At 42.6% G+C, this 19,463-nt stretch overlaps 1 protein-coding gene across 5 annotated transcripts in view; it reads left to right on the plus strand.

Moving 5' to 3' along the window:
* ACOT7 (acyl-CoA thioesterase 7) overlaps nucleotides 1-18,373 on the plus strand; it is a 160,005-nt gene extending 141,632 nt beyond the window's left edge. For all 5 annotated transcript variants that reach the window (XM_074218600.1, XM_074218601.1, XM_074218597.1 and 2 more), the window contains one exon: nucleotides 17,940-18,373. In XM_074218600.1, the coding sequence (XP_074074701.1) occupies nucleotides 17,940-18,038 (99 nt within the window). In that variant the 3' untranslated portion in view covers nucleotides 18,039-18,373. The remainder of the gene's footprint in view (nucleotides 1-17,939) is intronic.
* The last annotated feature ends 1,090 nt before the right edge of the window (nucleotides 18,374-19,463 follow it).

The following is a 19,463-nucleotide window of genomic DNA, read 5'->3' on the forward strand; positions in this document are numbered from 1 at the left end:
AGCTGAATCCTCTGCTTGTTCTGCTTTGATGTCCTAAAATGTCCATGAAGAGAAGTCCATGCCAGTTGAGAATGAAGCTTTTATCCTGCCTCCATGCAATACTGTGAACTACAGGAAGTATATGGCTTGACTACATGAATTAAGAAGTAAAAATGGTAGCTCCTCATTTGGATGCATTTCTGCTTTAGGACTCTTGGCTGACCTTGCCTCCATGGGCTGTTGTTGGTTTTTGCAGGGATGGTATGTGAGTCTTCATCATGGTTCATGGGGCAGTGTTATTTTAGAGACCTTATTTTAGTGATTCATTGGGAGAGGGAGAAGACCCCTGGGGGGAGGGTTATGACTTTCAGCTATGATCTCACTCCCCCAGATTTCCAGATGCTCCCCATGAAAGGTAGCCACTTTCAGACCATGTTTCCATAGGAACTGCAGTAGAACTAATCTATCCAGATACATACCACCCAGGGCATCTTAACATGTGGCCATATTGTGCCATGACATATATCCTTCAGTCATGATGGTATAGAACCAGACCACAAAAGGGCTTCCTTGGCCAACCAGAGCCAGAGAAGTCTATAGAAGCCAGAGTTTTCATAGATGATGATGATGATGATGATGATGATGATGCCAGAGAAGTCTATAGAAGCCAGAGTTTTCATAGATGATGATGATGATTATGATGATGATGATGATGATGATTTGATTGATTGATGATTTGAGGCAGCCAAGCAGTCTAGGGAGGTTCTGATGGTTACATAGGGATGGATAACACCTGCATTGGGGCATCTTACCATCCATGCAGACAAGCACACCAGGCTGCATGGACCAGCCCTGATCATCCAGATGTGTCTTCATTGGGCTCATTATTGTCCAGAGGCCCCTTAGGTTTCACATTATAGACTCGGGCGAGGTGACTCTGCATGGTTTCACTAATTAAGAAAGCCTGGGTCCCTCAGGCTTACAGGAAATTGTTGTGCCACTGCTGGAAACCGTCATCTCACTAGACATTCATTAATTACAAAAAGGACAAGCTATTGATTTTACCAAGAGTGGAAGTTAGTCACTTGCTGGATGAGCCAAGTTCTAAATGTGTGTTCTCAAAGCACAGAAAATGGAAAATGTAAAACATTTGGTTTGTAAAGCACAGATTTCCCCTCCAGTGGAAGAGTGCCCAGAAAATAGACAACAGCTTGGGGATGGAGGAGAGAGAAAAGGAGGGGGGAAGGGAGGAAGGAAAGAAAATGAAGGGGGGAGGGAGGAAAGGGGAAGGAAAGGATGAAAGAAGGGAGGGAGGGAGGGAGGGAGGGAGGGAGGAAGGCCAGAAAGGAGAACTGGAAGGAAGTGAGGAAGGAAAGGAGGGAAGAAGGGAAGGAAAGAAGGGAAGGACAAAAGAAGGAAGACAGGGAAAAAGGAAAGGAGAGGAAGTAGGGATTGGAGGAAGGAAGCTAGGGAGGAAGAAGGAAGGAAGCAGGTAGGGAGGGAGGAAATAAAGGAATAAAGAAAGGAGGGAAAGAGGGAGGAAGAAAAGGAAGGGGGAGAGGAAGGGATGGAGAAAGGAAAGGGGAAGGGAGGGAGGAAAGGTGGGAAGGAGGAAAGGAAGAAAGGAAGGAGGGAGGGAAGGAAGTGTTTGTAAGGGAGAAGGATGGAGACCTAAGAGGGAGGTAACAAACCCCAGGGACAGGAGAGTAGGTTAATGCCACTAAAATGGAAAATGTTTCCAAGTCTCCTTTTTAGGGAATTCAGAACCTGCAAAAGCCCCTCTACCTAAAGGTAGCCAACATTCAATTTTCTTACTCCCAAGGAGCAAACATCATAATGCAAGGTCACTTCTTCAAAGCATTGCTACCAGGTCAGCAATGAGCCCTTATTTTATTTGTCAAGTACCTTAGTTTCCCAGGTGCTTTCAGCTATATATGATTTCATTTGATCCTTAACAACAGTACAGTGAAGCTTACCAGGGAAGACATTATTATTCTGACGTTGGAGATGAGGAAACTTGAGGCACCAACCAAGTTCTTTCCTGAGGGCAGCAATGGATCTGGTTGGGGCTGGGCACAGATCTCATGCCCTTCCACTCTCCTCTGCTGCCCTGGAAAGGCCAGTGGTATAGACTCAATGATGATTTGGCATTTCTGGGTTTTATTAGGCCACAAGGCACTTGTCTATATTATCGATTGCCATTAGTGCTTTGAGATCATTGGCTTTATTTTCTCAGTGTCTGTGTTGTGAGTTCCTCTGTAATCTAGATTCTGAGTTTCCCTAAGGTCAAATTCCAAAGAATCTGCCTTCCAGACCATTATATTGGTTTTTGCCACAAGGAAAGCAGGGCTGTAGTCTTGGTTTTATTGTCAATGCCAACCTCTAGCTCTTGGGAAAAAGTCTAAACTCCCCCAAAAGGATGCTTTACTCTCTCCATTGCCCCCACCCACCCACCCATCCTATTTATTTATTTATTTATTTGTTTGCTTGCTTAGCAGGGAGGCGGAAATGGAAATGGAAGGAGACAGCTGGGGTGTGGGTGTGTGTGGCATGCCAGTTAGCCATCTGTTTCATTATGTTGTCTCCACACCAAGCTGTAAAACGGGGGTTCCACTTAGTCATTCGAATAATGGGAAAAAAATATATTTGAACGAATAGCCCCAGGGTGCATAATAAATGCTAACTTCCTGCTTGCCTAGAGTTGTGGTGAAGGCTGCCTCAGCCTCTCTGGAGGAGGAGGTGGAGCAGAGTTTCTCTGCCAAAACTCACTTGGATAGTAGGTGAAAAAGACAACTTTGTCACTCTTTCTGCTACTTCAGATGAATTTCCCCTTTGACTGTTAAGCCTTGAGATGGGTCTTTTTCAAGGAGATTCCCCAATTGTATTTCTGCTGGAATTTTATTGTGGTTCAGTGGCAAGAAGGCTGCCTTTGGGGCTGAACTGAGGCTATGCCATCACTGTGACCTGGAACAAGTCACTAACTCTGTTGGGCCCTGAATTTACTTATTACAAATGAGATGGGCCTCCATGACTTCTAAGAGCCCCTCTGATTTAACTCCATGATTTTTTATCCTTTCCCTGACAGCCCTGGATTCTAAGTTGCTTGGAAGGTGGGTACTTTGGGTCCCAGCTTAATAGCTTTATTGACAAAGGGAGTTTTGATAACTTCTTCCATTGGGATTGCTCAATTCTATCAGTGTATGTTTGATGCATGACAAGTAAATATGGGAAATTGATGTATTTTACAAAATAGGTCCATCAGACTTGTTAGAATATGCCTTCTCCTAGCCCTCTCATGCCCACCTTCTAGCTTGTGGCTGGATCACACCTTTGCTTCGGTGGTAGCAGATTTCACTGTGTGGTATTCCAATTTATTGGTCCTCTACGATGAGTTTCTTCTCTTGGCTCAGCCTAGATTCTTGACCTACCTGTTCTCACCATTGGTACCTGTGTGCCCTTATTTTGCCTGCCTTCATCCATGACCTACTACCCTACTATGCCAGCGACATATTAGACATCATTCTTATGACTTTTGACAATCATCTGATAACCCTATTTTCTCACCATCCAGCAAGCCAAGGGCTTGTCGATGGGCTGCTGTCAGTGGAATTGGAATGAGAACTATGGAAAATTATACCTTGGCATTCCTACTGAATTGTTGGAAGCTTAATGTATATACCCTAGCGCCTAGTATGGAGACATGCATAGAGTAGGCGCTCAATACATTTTGTTGACAATAATGAGGCAAAATATTGTTCCTATTTCTATCTGGGCTCTTTCTCAAAAATGTGAAGCTTTCAGAAAATGCTACAAGTTTTCAGAGATGCCACCGTGCTTGGAAATGAGAAGAAGAAAAGATGCAAACTCCGTTTGGCTCCCTTTCTACCAGGTTTAGGCTTATTCCTTGGCCAGAGTTCTTCTGGACTGCTTCCTGCATATATTCATGATTAAGAATTATTAGTTGTGTCTCAGGGTAGCTCCTGGCTGATGGCCTGGTTCCAGAACGTCAAAGAAAAGTGTAAGAAACCTCCCTGAGAACTCTATATTAGTGTCTCTTTTGTTCTGACTAATGCCGGACTCTGGCATCTACTGCCTAAGTCTGGCTAGATGTTCGAATCCACTGTCCTTTTGCCAGAAGCGTGGGAAAGAAGAACTTCTGTGCTTCTGTTTTACTGGGCTCTTCATTCCTCAAATGCTGGGATGTGTCTTCTGTCGTGACTCTCACCTTATTTTTAACAAACAAGTTAAAAATAGAGCCAAAACCTGAGTTTTGAGGTTCCTTATTTTGATCAGTTTGACTCACCAACCATCAAAACTGAAACAGCTATAGAGACCATGAGACTCCCCTCTACTTGGTGCAGAATCACTGGATCATCAGATTCTCTCTTAGGCTCTCTTGGGATTGGCACTTATCTCTTCAGTCCACCCACCTGACCATTTCAGGATCCCTCGCACCTTCTGGCCACTTTTCAGGCCCCTGCCAGTTGCCTTGAGTGTTCTTATTCTCACCTTCATCCTAATGATTCCTGATCATCTTCTTTAAGTCTCGACTGAAATGCCACCTTACCTTGGATCTAGTTTGTGTCTTATTTATATAAGTGTTTTCTCCACCACTAGATTGTAAGCTCCTGGAGAGCAGGGTCTTGTCTTTGCTTTTTCTTTGTATTCCCAGTGCCTGGATAGTCCTAGGTGCTTCCTGATTGAGGAACAGGCACTGATGGATCAGGGTTACATGGATGAAAACAAAGCATCCTCTGCTCTCAAGGAGCTTACATTCCATTTCTTAGTTAAGTGTAGGATGGACTCAGAATAGCTTGTGTTCAGGAAGAGTCACTTGAAGGAGGTCTTGATAAAGATCAGGAGAGAGAACACCCTGAGTGCCAAGGCAAGTGGGTGAAGAATGGTGGTGGGCATGGGGAACAATGTGGTGGGAGCCCAGCAAACACTAGTAGGAAGTCATGTGGAACCAGTCTGAAGAGATGAGCCAGAGCCAGTTTGTAAGGAACTCTAAATGCCCATCCATCCCCCACAAAACTTCCCAGGACCTTATTGAAGACTTTCTGGGTGGGCAAGGAAAGCTGCTTTGGGACATTGCAATTATGGGACCTCTCATGAGGTCTCTACTTTGTTCCTCTGCCAGAATGGTTCAAGCCCTATGATATCTGGGCTCCGGTGGAAAGGAAATCAGTCAAAACTTGTTGGTTCTTAGCTCTGTTCTTGTTTCACCCTTAGGTCCTTTGAAAACCAGAAAACTGGCCCCTAACTTCCTGTTGGTTACTATTTATTCATAAAAACAATAATTTTGATTAAAATGGCTTGAAATTCCTACAAACCAAGCATAGAGATGTGCTCTGTCCTCGTCCCCCAGTGAGTTAAAAGCTGTTAAACTCCACTTGCAGCATGGTGTAGGCAACTAAGTCTTTTTTGCCATCTGAGGGCCTCTGGAAGAAGGAGCTTCCATCAGAAGCTCCAAGGGAAGAGTCCATCCTCCCTTTTCAACAGTAGTCCTCATATTGGGACAGCTCTGAGTTGTTATTTGGAGGCAGAGAATGGTAACAGAGAGAGGTTGTGCCCTGGCAGGCTCCACCCTTGGGTAGCCTAGGAGAACAGACTTCACTTTTGCATCGGGTCATTGGGAGATGTGGAGGCAGACCAGGCGTAACACCCATCAAATCTTGGGGGGGGGTGTTAGAAGTAAATGCACAGTGATGCTTCTCTACTGCTGGACTGTCCTGTTGACAGATTGAAAGGCACTTGAGGTTATTTGGGGTGACTTCACAAGTCCTGGGAATACAACCTCAAGTGTGTGTCTGCTCTGTGGGGTTTTTACTTACATTTGTGAATATGCCTAGAATGTTTTAAATACAGATTTTTTTTTCTTTCCTGGCAGCAATTTAGTTATTAACATATTTGGAGGAGGAGGAGAATTAAAAACCCTTTGTTGAGCCCCAGCCAGTACATGGAGCCATGGAGAAGGTGGAGCTTCCTAACACTGGCTCTGACATTTCCTTCTGATTCTCATCATTCATTTTCCATTGCACTTTGTACACCTTTGCCAGAATGAAATCTGAGGGTCTTGTTGGCAAACTTCTAGGGGGCCAGAGTATGTGATGGGGTGGGTTGGATAGAAGAGGTCCTCATTGGTCCCCAGTCAGAGAAAGCACAGGTAGATGCTCCTTCTCCAGACCACTCATCCATCAGACTTTGGTAATGTGTTCCGTCTTCACATTATTCCCCTCCTCATTTTGGTTTTTCTGACCTTCCAAGTGTTTTGTTTGGAAATTCTTAACGGCTGACATAGCTTGTGATGAAGCCCACCCAAGATGGCTCCCGACAGGAGCACCCCCCCCCCCAGCCATTTGGGGCCATGGAGATTGGAGTGATAAGAATCCCCAGGGAGTCTCCTCCCTTGCAAGGAAGGAAGGGTCGATTTTGAGTAAATGAACCTTCCATCTCCTCAGAAGCTAATCTAGGCTCATGATTTGTGTCATTCTGAGAAAGACAGCAGGACTCACATTTGGGTGGGGTGGAGCCTGCAGATGTTGCCTGGAGAGGCATCTGCTTGTTCCTTTACTGGGCTTGCTGCCTTTCAGATGTAAGAAAACTCCAGCACAACCTCATTAATGCCGACCCAGCCAGCAGGGGAGTTGAGATGTGCGGGGCTGAGCAAGGGCTGTTTACTCATTTGAACATTAAGGGACAAGAAGAGACTTGATCTCTGCTCCCTGAGACTTGTCTCCTCACCTCCCGATCCTTTCTGCCCCCTCTGCAAAATCAAAGCTGCTCCTGGACCAGGCCTTCCTCATCCAGAGCATCTTTCCAGGATGAATTCATGCTGTTCGTTCCTGTTATCACTGTAGAGAAGAGTCACCTTCACCTGCTTCCCATGAGGTCCCCCATTTAATGCGTGTATGTGTGTCTAGAGTAGGAAAGGGGAAGGAAAATGAAGAAATAGCATTTTCCTTTTTAAGTGAGTGTCTTTCATCTCCTTGCTCTCTCCTTTTAGCCTCATGTTTCTGTCTGTGCCAGAATCTGCTTAGGGGATGAATGCCTCACAGAAAACCCAAATTTTTTGATGCTGTTGTTATTAATAATAGCAGCCAGCATTTATACCGTACCCACCATGTGCCAGACAATGCGCTGTATTACCTCATTTGATCCTCACAACAACAATGGAGAGATAGGTGCTATTATTCCCAGTTTACAAGTGAAGAAGCCAAGGCAAATAGAAATCAAGTGACTTGTCCAGGGTAATACAACTAAGGCCAAATGTGAACAATTCTTGACTCCAGACACAGAACTCTCTCTCCTGAACCACCCGACTGCCTCTGTTTATGTCAGCTTCATGGAACCCACTGCAATGGATGAGAGCATCTCGGGGACCCTGAGTTTTTGGAAAGAACGTAAAACGTTAACAGCTTGTACCCTGTGGGGTACAATATCTAAGCAGTAAGAGAGAAGCAAAAGGTAGACTTTATTCTTGAGAAGTTTTCCTTCTAGTAACAAGAAAAACTGAACATAAAATATAAAGTAGGATGTTATTGGGGATAGAAAAGTAGCTGTGGATATGGATATATAGTAACTTAATAGTAGCTAAAGTCAGTGTGGGTCAGAATGGTTGAGAGAAGCTGGGGAGGAGGTGGAGTCTGGACTGATCTCAGGACTTTTTCTAGCACAGTTAGAATTGCTCAATAGGGGTCATCACCTTCCATGTCTCCTCAACTTGTGGGGAAAATATTCATGTGCCTCTGTCTTACAGATAGAAAAAATGTAAACCCCAAGTGAGTGACTTGAAATCAGAGCTGGGGCCTCTTGGCCCTCAGGCAAGGAGGCTTGTTGTTTTGTCTCTGGGTCACCAGCTCCTAGCACAGACCTTGCACATAGCAGGGGGTTTCGGTGTTACTAACAGTATCACTACAAGTTTGAAATTGGTTGTTTCCAATTTAATCCAATTTAAATCCTGTAATAAGAATTCTCAGGAGAAGAATCATACAGCATCAAGAGGACAGTCACAGTATGAAATACAGATAGAAACCAGTAGGCAGACAATATACTTGAGGCTTGGTTCAGACCAGCTGGACTGTTTCCAAACCATTGCCAATAGATCACCATATGTAGCCAGTAGCTCTTTGAAAAGTTGGTCATAAGTTCAGTATTTAATATGGAATTTTCTTCTTGTTCTCAGCCATGATAACCTGACCTTTCATATCTCTTTAGTATATCGTCACTGTCCCCGCTCTTCATAACACTTGCTTATATTGCAGTCATTAGATTTTTTTTTTAGGCAATAGGGTTAAGTGACTTGCCCAAGATCACACAGCTAGGCAATTAAGTGTCAGAGGCCAGATCTGAACTCGGGCACTCCTGACTCCAGAGCCAGTGCTCTATCCACTGTGCCACCTAGCTGCTCCCTAGTCAGTAGATTCTAAAGAGGAATGTGCTGGTCAGTGATGAGAGCTTGTCCCTTCTGCCCCAAAAGCACATGGTGGCTGATGAAGGATGCTCACAAAAGGAATGATTCTTCTTAGATACTATGTGTTTCTGTGTTTGTTGAAGTCCTATACTGGAGAATTATATTCAAGAGTTTTCTCTTCTAGTGCAAGGACATCTGGATCTAGTTCTGGAATTCATTAGAAAAACAGGGTGTATCCTTTCCAAGCCAAAGGCAGAGAGAGAGAAGACTGTAAGGTTCTCATTTCCAACAAGTATGGAGAGCAATCAGAATATTTCATTGACTTACATAGAGTATGTGATGCTTGTGTTTCTGGGAATGCCAGGAAGCTGTTATCTATGCCCAGAGAGCAGACTTCTTTCTAGAAGTGAAGGTAATGGGACTCAGGGAACACCTTTGCACTTGCACTCTCTTCATTATCTTGTAAATTTTTTTTCTAAAAAAGGAAAGAAGGGCCTCAGTTAAAAAATGAAGGAAATATCTAGAAGGAGACAGAGGGTGACCTTGATCTGTGACAGGAGGCTGAAGGGTAGAAGAACGTGGCACAGAGGAAAGAAAAAATGAACCACTGAACATGTGGAGTTCAATGGAATGAAAAAAGCTTGAGGATGAAATAGATTTTTTTAAGAGGAAGAAAAGGAGGAAAAAAGTCAATAAAAATCAACCAATAGATTAAGAAAAATGAACAATCATTTACAGTGTTCCACAACTATGGCACCTTGGCAAAAGATGTCTTTCTGAATGCGTGGGAGAGGTACAGGGGGAAAATATAGGCAATATGAGAACTAAAGATTTCATTTTAAATTTTAAAACAAAAAAGTATCTCTAAAAAAAGCATTTTGCTAGCAATTAAAGATGAACCTAGTAAATTACGGTTTTCATACTTCATTCTTTGCTTTTTCTGGAACTGAAGGCCTTCAGAGAAGCAGATAGCTGCATGCTCTCCAAAAATAAGTGATATGATTTTCCAGGAGGATTAGAAGGGATGGGTAGTGGTATTTTGTGTGTCTCTGCTGAAGATTTCTGAGATTGTTGGAACCCACAACAAAGAGGATCCTTTTCATAGCTGCCTCTTACATCCCTAATATTCACAGCCATGAAGGTCAAACTGTATAACTAGAGTGGGTAGTTCTATCTGGGTAATGTCAGCATCCATGTCTAGAACAATGGGACCATTTTCCAATTCTTGAATGCAAAATAGGAGTCTGCATTCTTTTAGAAGGGGGGAACCAAGAGCAGAACAATTGAATTGCCTTTTTTAATCTATTTTTTTACAAAATTAAAAAAGTCATGTGCACAGCAAAACATGAGAAGATTCATAGTATAAAACGATAAATTTCAATTGCAAGAAAGCCTCTATAATATTAAACAGTATGTTCAAAAATGTTCATCTATTCTTTGTTCCCTCGTAGATTTTCTTCTGATTTCTACTGTGTGCTGTTTATTTTTTTCTTCCACCTCACCCCAGGACAGCTATAATTAAGCATGAATATATATACATATATATATATATATATAATAGACATATATAATACACACATACTCATGTATATACTCACATATTCATATACATATATAGAGACATTTATATATATAGACATAGGCATATTTGCATACATATTTGGTTTGTGTGTCTTTCATTTCTGTCCTCCACTCCTGCTCACTACCTTGCCCTCCTTTTCCTTAATCAATCACCCTTCAAAGAATTCCTCCCTTGCTCCCTTCTTTTACCCTCTCATTACCTCCCTATCCTCTCCTCTTTCTGAATTTAGAAGCTTTTATAGCCATATGTGTGTGTATTGCTCTCTCTTTAACCGTTCCCAACGAGAGTAGGTTTCCAGATCTAGCCACCTCTCCTTTCCCACATCTAGTTCCTCTGTATCAATTCTCCTTCCCACACCTCATTTGTATAAGATGGTAACTTTTTTTATTTCAATTTTACTTTTAAGAATCTCATCCTACTAGCTCTCCTCCCACCTTTCCTTCAAACAATCATGGACATATGGTTTATATTTCCATATATAGATAGTAAATAATTTGTCCTTATAATTAGTCTTTGATATTTACCTTATATTTATTTTGGCTCTTATATATCTCAAAGTATCTACTAAGTTCAGGTCTTTTTGCAACAAAATCCTGAAAGAGTAGCAGTTCGTTGAATGATAACTTTTTTCATTCAGGATTATGCTCAACTTTGTTGGGTATGATATTTTTGGCCACAACCCCAATATTTTTGCTCATTGATATGTTATATTTCAAGACCTGTGATTTTTTTAAAGTAGCCATTGCAAGCTTTTGTATAATTCTAATTGTGGTTCCACCAAATTTGAATTGTTTTTTCCCCTTGTAGCGCTTAATATTTTCTCATTAACCTGAGGTTTTTGGAATCTTTGGAAATTCCTGTAAGTTTTCCTCCTAGGATCCCTTTCAGGTGGTGTTAGGTGAATTTTTTCCTATTTCTACTTTTCCTCTTGTTCTAATACTTCAGGACAATTTTCTTTAATTATTTCATGTATTATTGTATCAAGATTCTTTTTCTGATCATAGCTTTCAGGTAGTCCAATTATTCTTATGCTTTCTCTTCTTGATCTGTTCTCCAAATCTGTTTTTCTTGTGAAGAGTTTTCACCTTCTTTTCAATTTTTCATTGTTTATATTTTGTTTTAATATTTCTTCATCTCTTGGAACTTCGACTTCTCCTTACTCCATCCTAATTTTCAAAGAATTATTTTCTTAAGATTCTGGATCTCCTTTTCCAGTTGGTTTACTTTACTTTTCATAATTTTCTTGTTTTTCTTGAATTGTACATATTTTCTTTAGTTTTTCCTCAATCTCTTGATTTTTAAAAGTTTTTTTTTTTGAGTTCCTCTATGAATTCTTTTTGAACAGGTAGACATTCAATGTTACTCTTTGGGGCAGAAGAGACTTTTTTTTTTGCTTCGACATCTTTTGAAGATGAACCCCAGTTTTTTTCTACTTCCATTAGTAATTGTCTATGTGTTCGATTCTTTTTCCTTAGTCTGCTCATTTTTTGAATTTTTTTAGCAGCTTTTTCTTAATATTCAGCTCTACTCCTGCTGGGGTGTGGGGGTGGTGTCTCTGGCTTCAGGAACTTTGTCCTGGACCCAGCCTATATACTCCCTTCCCCTCCAAACCACAGCTGGGGCCCTTCAGCACACTGTGCTGGAAATGATCTTACTCCCTGAGAACCCTCCAGTGACTATAACCTTTAGTTCTCATCTCTGGCTGGGATCAAGACCAAGAACTCATTTCTCCTATAAGTCTCAACAGCCAGCAGCATCTCCTCACCACTGTCTCTGAGTATGTGTTGGATCTTCCCTCCACAGCTGGGCCTTATCAGGAGAGGTTCTCAGTCTTCCCCCACTGAGATGCCCCGACTCCCACTCTGTAGGTGAAAATTCCTGTGGCTGAGGCTCCATCCCAGCTGGGCTGCCTCCAGGCCTTGCTTCTTGTCTTTCAGTGAACTAGACTGGAACTGACACCCTTGACCCCAGGATGTTCCACTCTTCTCTTGTCATCTCTCAGAAGGAAATATTTGCTGCCTTCGGGAGAAGTGCTTGCCCCTTTCAACCTTGTGATAGAGAACAAGAAAACTGGGCATCATCTGACATGTGTAGGAAACTTTGGGAAGACAGATTTCAAAAACTTAAGATGGAAGGCAGGTAGGGATCACATAGATAAAATTCTACAAGGGAAGTCAGTCCAGGAGGAATGAGAAGATTTTAGGAATACTATTCTAAAGACACAAAAAGAGAAAAGGGGGAATTGATCAAAAGGCCCCTCAAATTCACAAGGACCAATAAAAAAATTCACAAGGACCAATTTAAAAAAACTGGTACAAATATGGAAGTGAGGGCAGGTGATTGAGGATCTATTCAGAAGTATGGTGCAGGAAGACTAGAGCTTCACCTGGAAAGGAATTCTGAGAGTATGGCTTTAGCTTTAGTGGATAAATGAAAAGACTTGGACCTTTGCCCCTGGGCAGATAGATCATTTGGGGACAAACAAAGCTATCTAGAAAGTTGAAACCCAGGATAAATAGGGAGGGAATAAGAGAGGCCCCATTTGCCCTTGGTGAATTCAAGGCATGGTGATCCACAGATGAGCTATATGTGAAGGCATCGAAAGTTAACCAAGGTAATTGCCTCCTTGGGGCCAAGGATCTTGGAAAGATGGCGGAGCTCCAAGAACAAAGGAAGGTGAATGCTTCCGTCATTTTCAAAAAAAGGAAAATAATGAAATCTTCATACTAGAAGCTACTGAGCTTGACTTTTATCTCTGACAAAGTCCAAAAGGCTGATTTATGGGTATCTAGAAAAAGCAATGTAGATCTCAGAGAGCAGGGAGGACTTCATCAGGAGCAGGTCACATCAGGCTAACCTGATTTTCCTTTTTCTGACAGGATGGATATTGCTAATCTGGTAGATTAAGCGAATATTGTAGAGTGTCCTTAGATTTAGCAAAGAACTTGACAAGCTTTCTCATGCTATTATTGTGGATAAGATGGAGAGATGTACAATAGTATATTTACGTAAATACAAAGTAGGCCTCTGCCCAGAGGGGTAGCTAGTGATGAAGCATCATATTGGGGTGAGGTCTCTAATAAAATCCTCCAGGAATCTGGCCTTAGACTGGAACTGTTTGGCAGTGATTTTAATAAAGGCAGAGATGATAGGAAGTTATAGATGATACAAAATGAGGAAGAATAGCTTAACATGTGAAATAAGAGAACTGGGACCTAGAAGGACCTTTACAAATTAGAATTTTCAACTGAATCTAGGATGATATGTAATAGATATAAATATAAATTACACCTGACTTCAGAAAATCAACTTTACAGATAGGAAAGCTATAATAAATCACTAGCTGTGGCTAGATAACAGTTTGAACAAGAAGGGGAGATTTTAGCAGCTCCCCTCTCCCTAAAAAATCTTAGGTTGTATTGAGGGCAGGGGGCAAAATGTCCAGGGACATTGGGAGGTTATAGTCACATTATATCCTGATAAGATAGATCATCTTGTGAGTATTGAGTTGAATTGTGGGCACCACTTTTGAGGAAAGAGTATCCGTAGACAAGTACCTTGTGGTTATGACATGTAAAGGCTGGATGGAGAATCTAGGAATGTCTAGTTTGAAGAAGAGAAGACTTAGTGGGACATGAGAACTGTCATATAGAGGAAGAATTCATTTGGTTCTGTTTGAGCAGAACCAGGAGCCACAAGAGACAGTTGTAAAGAGGTCAGTGTAGAGCTATCCAGAAATAGAGTGGACAGCCTCTAGACAGTGAGGGCTCCTCATCAGTGATCTCCGAGCAAGGAGTAGATAACTACGTGTGAAAGACATTAAGAGTTAGGATTAGTTGGCCTGTTAAGGGCCTTTTCAGCTTTAAGTCTAGAAGCCTCCGATTCTTGTTACAATGTAGATTGTAACATCTTATGTCCCTTACCAAATGAAATTCTGTGATTCTTGTTGACTTGAAAAGAACTTTTCTACCTCACTTTATTCATCCTTCCCTATGAAGTATCCTCCTACAAAAGGGGAAGCTAAGGCAGAAAGGTCTCATGTTAATTGTTCAGGATTGTACGGGTATTGTTGAAAAGACTAGGGACCGGATTTCCTCATTTCCAACCCAAGGGTTTTCCTACTACCACACCATCTCACTATGTTTAACTGTAGCACTCCCTAGATGTAGGGCTTTTTTCCCTTCTGATTCTTTACCATGAGTGGGCATGTGTTATCTATGTGAGCCCCACCATAGCTCTTCTCCTAGCCTAGACTGCCCTGTTCATGGCCTTCTCTCGGCCATGACTACTCTTTATTTTATGAGACCCAACCAATGAGGGGTCACATCTGTACAGCAGAGGAGCAGCCAAACTGAGGAATCATCTTTTCCTGTTGGGCAATAAAAGCCAAAGTTATTCCAGACTGTTCTTCTGGTTCGGAAATGACCCAACAGCAGTTGCTATGTCACCAAATGTGATGACCCCAATGAAGGCCTCAAGAAGAGGAGGTTCTGGTTAACACTTTCTTGTCCTCTCAGTAATGGCAGGCTTGGCCTTGAGTAATCTTGGCCTCAGTAATCTCAGATTTCCCTGATTTGAGATAAATTCAAAGATTTAAATTAACCTTGTTTTATACGGACAATGAAGAAGAAGCCCTGCTAGGAGCAGCACATAGGAAAGCTGTCTGGGACCCGAGAAAAGACCCTGCCAGCTAATGGGCCCCAAATTTTCTCAGGTCTTGAGAAGGTGAAGACTTTCTGCTGTTTCCCTGTTGGTTTTCAAACATAGTTCATGGGGCAGCTAGGTGGTGTAGTGGATAGAGCACTGGTCCTGGACTTGGGAGGACCTGAGTTCAAATCCAGTCAGACACTTACTGCTTACTTAGCTTTGTGACCTGGGGCAACCCCCATTGGCTGGCAAAAATCAAAAAAGAAAATGGCCAAAGAAAAAATTTGAATAGCGAGGGAGGCTTTTCAGTAAAGCGCCTGGGGAACAACTTTCCTTGAGTTTCAAAAGGGAGAATGAGAACCACCATCAGCAATAAAACGCATTTTCTTCAAATCTCCTTAGGTTTCGTAGGCTCAGGGATTTTGACAATTTACACCAGGTGACATTTAGAGAACAATTTCAGAGATGTCTGAGGGGGAGGAAATATTTGGTATAACTTGACATTACATTCTAAAGCTGATTGTAGTCATCTTTGCAAATACACCATTAATCTGTAAAACACTCAAAACTAAAAATAGCTGCCAGAGTTGAGTGTCATTGGAAATGAAGGGTGGCTGCCGGATTGGCGGGATTCATCCTCTCTTTGGCTTCTGGACACCTTGAAGGTGGAGGACCTCAGAATGAATTGTATTAAGTCTTTAAACTTGATCCAACTGGCTAAGGAGATGGTAGAGGAACTTGGAACCTTTTGGTAGGAACTGAATAGTTGAATGGGTGAATCTACTGAATCTTGTATAAAATCCAACTTGTAGACCCTCTGAAAGAGTCTTAGGTACCCCCCCCCATGGGTCTCCAGATGTTACATGGAGAATCACTAGACTAGTTAATCCCTGATCTGATAAAATTTCTATATATTTCACTAAATTCTGTGTACCAACTCGTTTGTAGTTTTTTAATGCACTTTTATAATGAATTTTTTTCATTATAAAATCTAATTCCTAGGGAGACTCATATACAGAATTGTGGTTGGAAATGATGTAAATTATACATTGAGACATTTCAAATTCACTAAATGATGGGATTTTGGGCTATGAAGCCGTTGAACTATAAGGGCTGAGGCTGTGCTCATTTGGCATGAGTTGGTCTCCGCTGTTCCCAACTATTCTATGCATCCTGTTTGTCCCTTGGCAGCACACTAGCTAGGAAGAAACCTCAGGGACATTTGGCAGATACTGACTGCTGCCCCATTGCTGTCATCATCCCAGGAGCAGAAAACCAAAAAGACTAACTGATGTCCCATTTCTCCTGAACATAAGTTATGGGTTCTCAGAGATCTTTTTGGAAAGGGAGACATGGGAACCTGGAAGGTTTAGGGTTTCTTTGGAGCTAGACAGAGCCTACTTGTGGTATAAGAAAACCATTCCTTTTTTCTGGACTTCCTCCCCACTCCCCAACAAGGTCATTTACTGCCTCTAACTTTATGTCACGAATTCTAAAAGCACACAGAACAAAAGAAGCTAGTTTTAAAAAAAAAATAGTTCTCAGAAAAACTCGGGAAGGATTATGTGAACTGACGCAGAGCAAAATGAACAGAAATAGGAAGATTATTTGTACAGTAACAACAGTGTAAAAACAAACAAGTTTGGAAGGTTGAATCAGTAAGCAATGTCATTGTGCTCAGAGCTGAGCTGGGCTACAAGAGAAGCAAAAGACCGTCCTGGCCCTTGAGGAACTCGAAGTGTGACCAGACAAGCTACAGACAGGATCAGTAAGAACTAATGAACAGAAGGAAGGCACTAGGAACTGAGGAAGATGGGATTTTAGTTGGATAATTGTAGGAAGCGTGTAAGTGGAGGTGAGGGAGTGTATCAGGCAGAGCCAAGAGTTAGGGTCTTATTTGGGGAACAGCTAGGAGGTCAGTGTCCCTGGATCATGTGTAAGACTGGAAAGGTGGGAGGGGCCAGGTTATGAAGGATTTGTATTTGAGAGGGGACCACTGAAGTTTATTGAGTACAGGAAGGACATGATCACAACTTTACTTGAACATCTTTAGGAAGATCACTTGGGTGGCTAAGTGGGGGATTGTTTGGAGTGAAGAGAGACTCAAGGCAGGTAGATGAACTAGCAGCTATTATAGTAATGAGGTGATGGGGACCCACACCAGAGGAGAGAAGGTGGCATATTGGACATGGGGGGGGGGTGAAAGACTGATTAGTGAAATGAGAGCCTAGTGACTGGGAGAATGGTATAACAGGAGAAAATTTGTGAGGGGTAGGGTTTAGGGAGAAGAATAATGAGTTCAATTTGGGGCATGTTGAATTTGAAATACCTGCATCCAATTCAGGATATCTGAAAGGCAGGTACAGATGAATGTGGAGGTCAAATAGAGAGGTTAGAGCTGGATATATATTGATCTTGAGAATCATCAGCATGAGAATGGTGATGAGATCACCAAATGGAGTAGTAACAAGAGGGAGAAGAGGACCAGGACAGAACCTGTGGGGGCAGCCCCAATTAGAGGACATGATCTGAATGACAATCCAACAAAGGAAATAGAGGAATAGTCAGATAGGTAGGAGAAGAATCAGGAGGCATGGGGGATTCAGAAACCTAGAGAGAAGAAGAGTGAGGCAAGGATGAAGAGGGGAGAAGAGGGAATTCACAGGCAAATGGTCTTAATTGCTTCTTTATGATATGAGGCATGGGAGGAAGAGAGTCATGGGAGATTTGAGGAGGGATGAAAAGGCCCGGAGGAGCCCCTGTGGAGGGGGGGAAGAGTGAGGGAGGATTGCTGAGCAGCAGTGAGGGCCCAAGTGTGAGGTTATATGGCAGTGTTGTGCTGGACCCACTCAGAACAGTTGTGTGATTTTCTCCACCTTCATTTGACAGCACTTGTGTAGGAACAAAAGTGGGACTGATCCAAGCCCGAGGCTTGGCAGGGTCAGTCAGCAGTGTAAGTCACTTACAGCTCCAGAGAAGAGGACAGTGTTAAGTTGAATATGTTCATCAAGGGATCAAGATGGAGAAAAAAAGAGTGGCCCAGGAAAGAGGTGAGGGGTCATGGCAGAGGATGGCAGATCATGGACTGATCATGCCGTGACCATAGCTCCAGAGGACTCGAGGACACAAAGCATCGTCTCTCTCTGGACAGTGGGGAAATGGGGAATTTTGTTTTGTTTGATTAACTTAGTTTGAAAGTTTATGTTGTGGTGGGGGGACAGGGCAGGATGGAGACGGAAAGCAGAAAATACATGTTTGCCTAATTGGGAAGAAAAAGGTGTTTCTGTTCTGACTCATCCCCATTTTTATGGTCAACAGGTAGAAACTGAAGAGGAAAAACGGCGTTTTGAAGAGGGCAAAAGCAGATACCTGCAGATGAAAGCCAAGCGGCAGGCTCAGATGGATACCACCCCGTAGAAGTGACCTTCTACTTGAGCCTCAGCAACCCAGGAAGATGCAGCTGGGGAGAAATCTGTTTGTTCACTTAGAAGTAATTCACTTGGCCAAAAAAATCCTATTCACGTTAAAAACTGGTGTTCTGTGAAGTATTTGTAATGCGGTGTTAACCTACAGTATATTCTGAAAATGTATACACCAAAGCTTATTTATATTACTCCAGTATAAATGCTATACAGTATTATTCCCAACTGTCTGACTTCTATTGAAAAACTAAGAAAATCCTACTGTGCCCATTATAAGTTATATAAAGAATACAGTGATATTAATAAAGCTATTGTGGCTGGAGCTAATCATTCTGGCTGGTGATCTTTGCTTCAAGAGGGAATACGTGGGCTCTGGGTGGAAGGTGCGCAGGTTATTGGACTCCTCTCTGTGCAGGTGCCCATGCATGAGGGCCACAGTAAGGTTATCCATGAAGTCCAGTGATCAACACTGGCCTACAACTCCACTCCAGGGGTTTCTGTTGTGATGGGAACAGTGTGAATTTGAAGACTCATCACCAACAGGCGGTACTGACACCCTAAGTAATACTTGAAAAATTCTTGGTAGGGGAATGATAGATATGCTTCCCTCTCTCCTATGCACCTACATTTGGATGGGTGCCTGAACATTTCTCCTCGGCCCAGCCTCAGACAGTGGCCTCCCTACCCCTGAAAAGCCACTCTAGGCCCAGGGAGATATTGCCTCTCTCCAACCTGCCCCATCTCCGCTTGATTTCCCAGTAAAGCCCAAGTCAAGGTGGCTTGACCTTCTAATTGGCTATTTGTAAATAGGAGAGACAAGACTTCTGTCATAAGATTCTAGTCAGATTGCTTTCTGGAATCTGAGATTCCATTCATCCTAACTCTCCCTCCCCATAACTATTGGCCACCCAACTCTGCTTTGAGAAAAGTCGGGTAGCCATTGTGGGGACCCCCAGTTCCACTCTGAGCCAGAAAGCTGGCCCTCCAACAAGGCTCAGTGCAGAGAAGAGCATCACACCTTTCAAAGTAACTGCCAAAAGAAGGAAAAAGAGCTTCCTGCTCTAAAAACGAGAGGGGGTTATCTCTCCAAAGGAAGCCTCTACCTGGCTGGCTGTAAACAACCACAGACACTTCCTTCCTTCCGATTCACTGGTTCCCTTGGGGACCTAGAAAGACGGGGTTCCAGAGGCAGAAAAGATATCTGCCTAACCCACAGTAGGTACTTTTAAAGGTCTCACTAGTTGAATTAGATGTCAGAATCTCTAAAGAAGACTAACCCTAATCCTGAGGCCTGGAGTCGAGACCCAGAAGGAGTGCTTAAAGATGGTGGTCATGGGATGACATCCTGCACCCACAAAAGTGGTGGGTAAGCCATCCACAGAGGTCACCCATCCAACCTCTCCTCCAAAAGACAACTGGA

Source organism: Macrotis lagotis, chromosome 1, assembly GCF_037893015.1.
Source record: "Macrotis lagotis isolate mMagLag1 chromosome 1, bilby.v1.9.chrom.fasta, whole genome shotgun sequence".
Taxonomy (NCBI): Eukaryota; Metazoa; Chordata; class Mammalia; order Peramelemorphia; family Peramelidae; genus Macrotis; species Macrotis lagotis.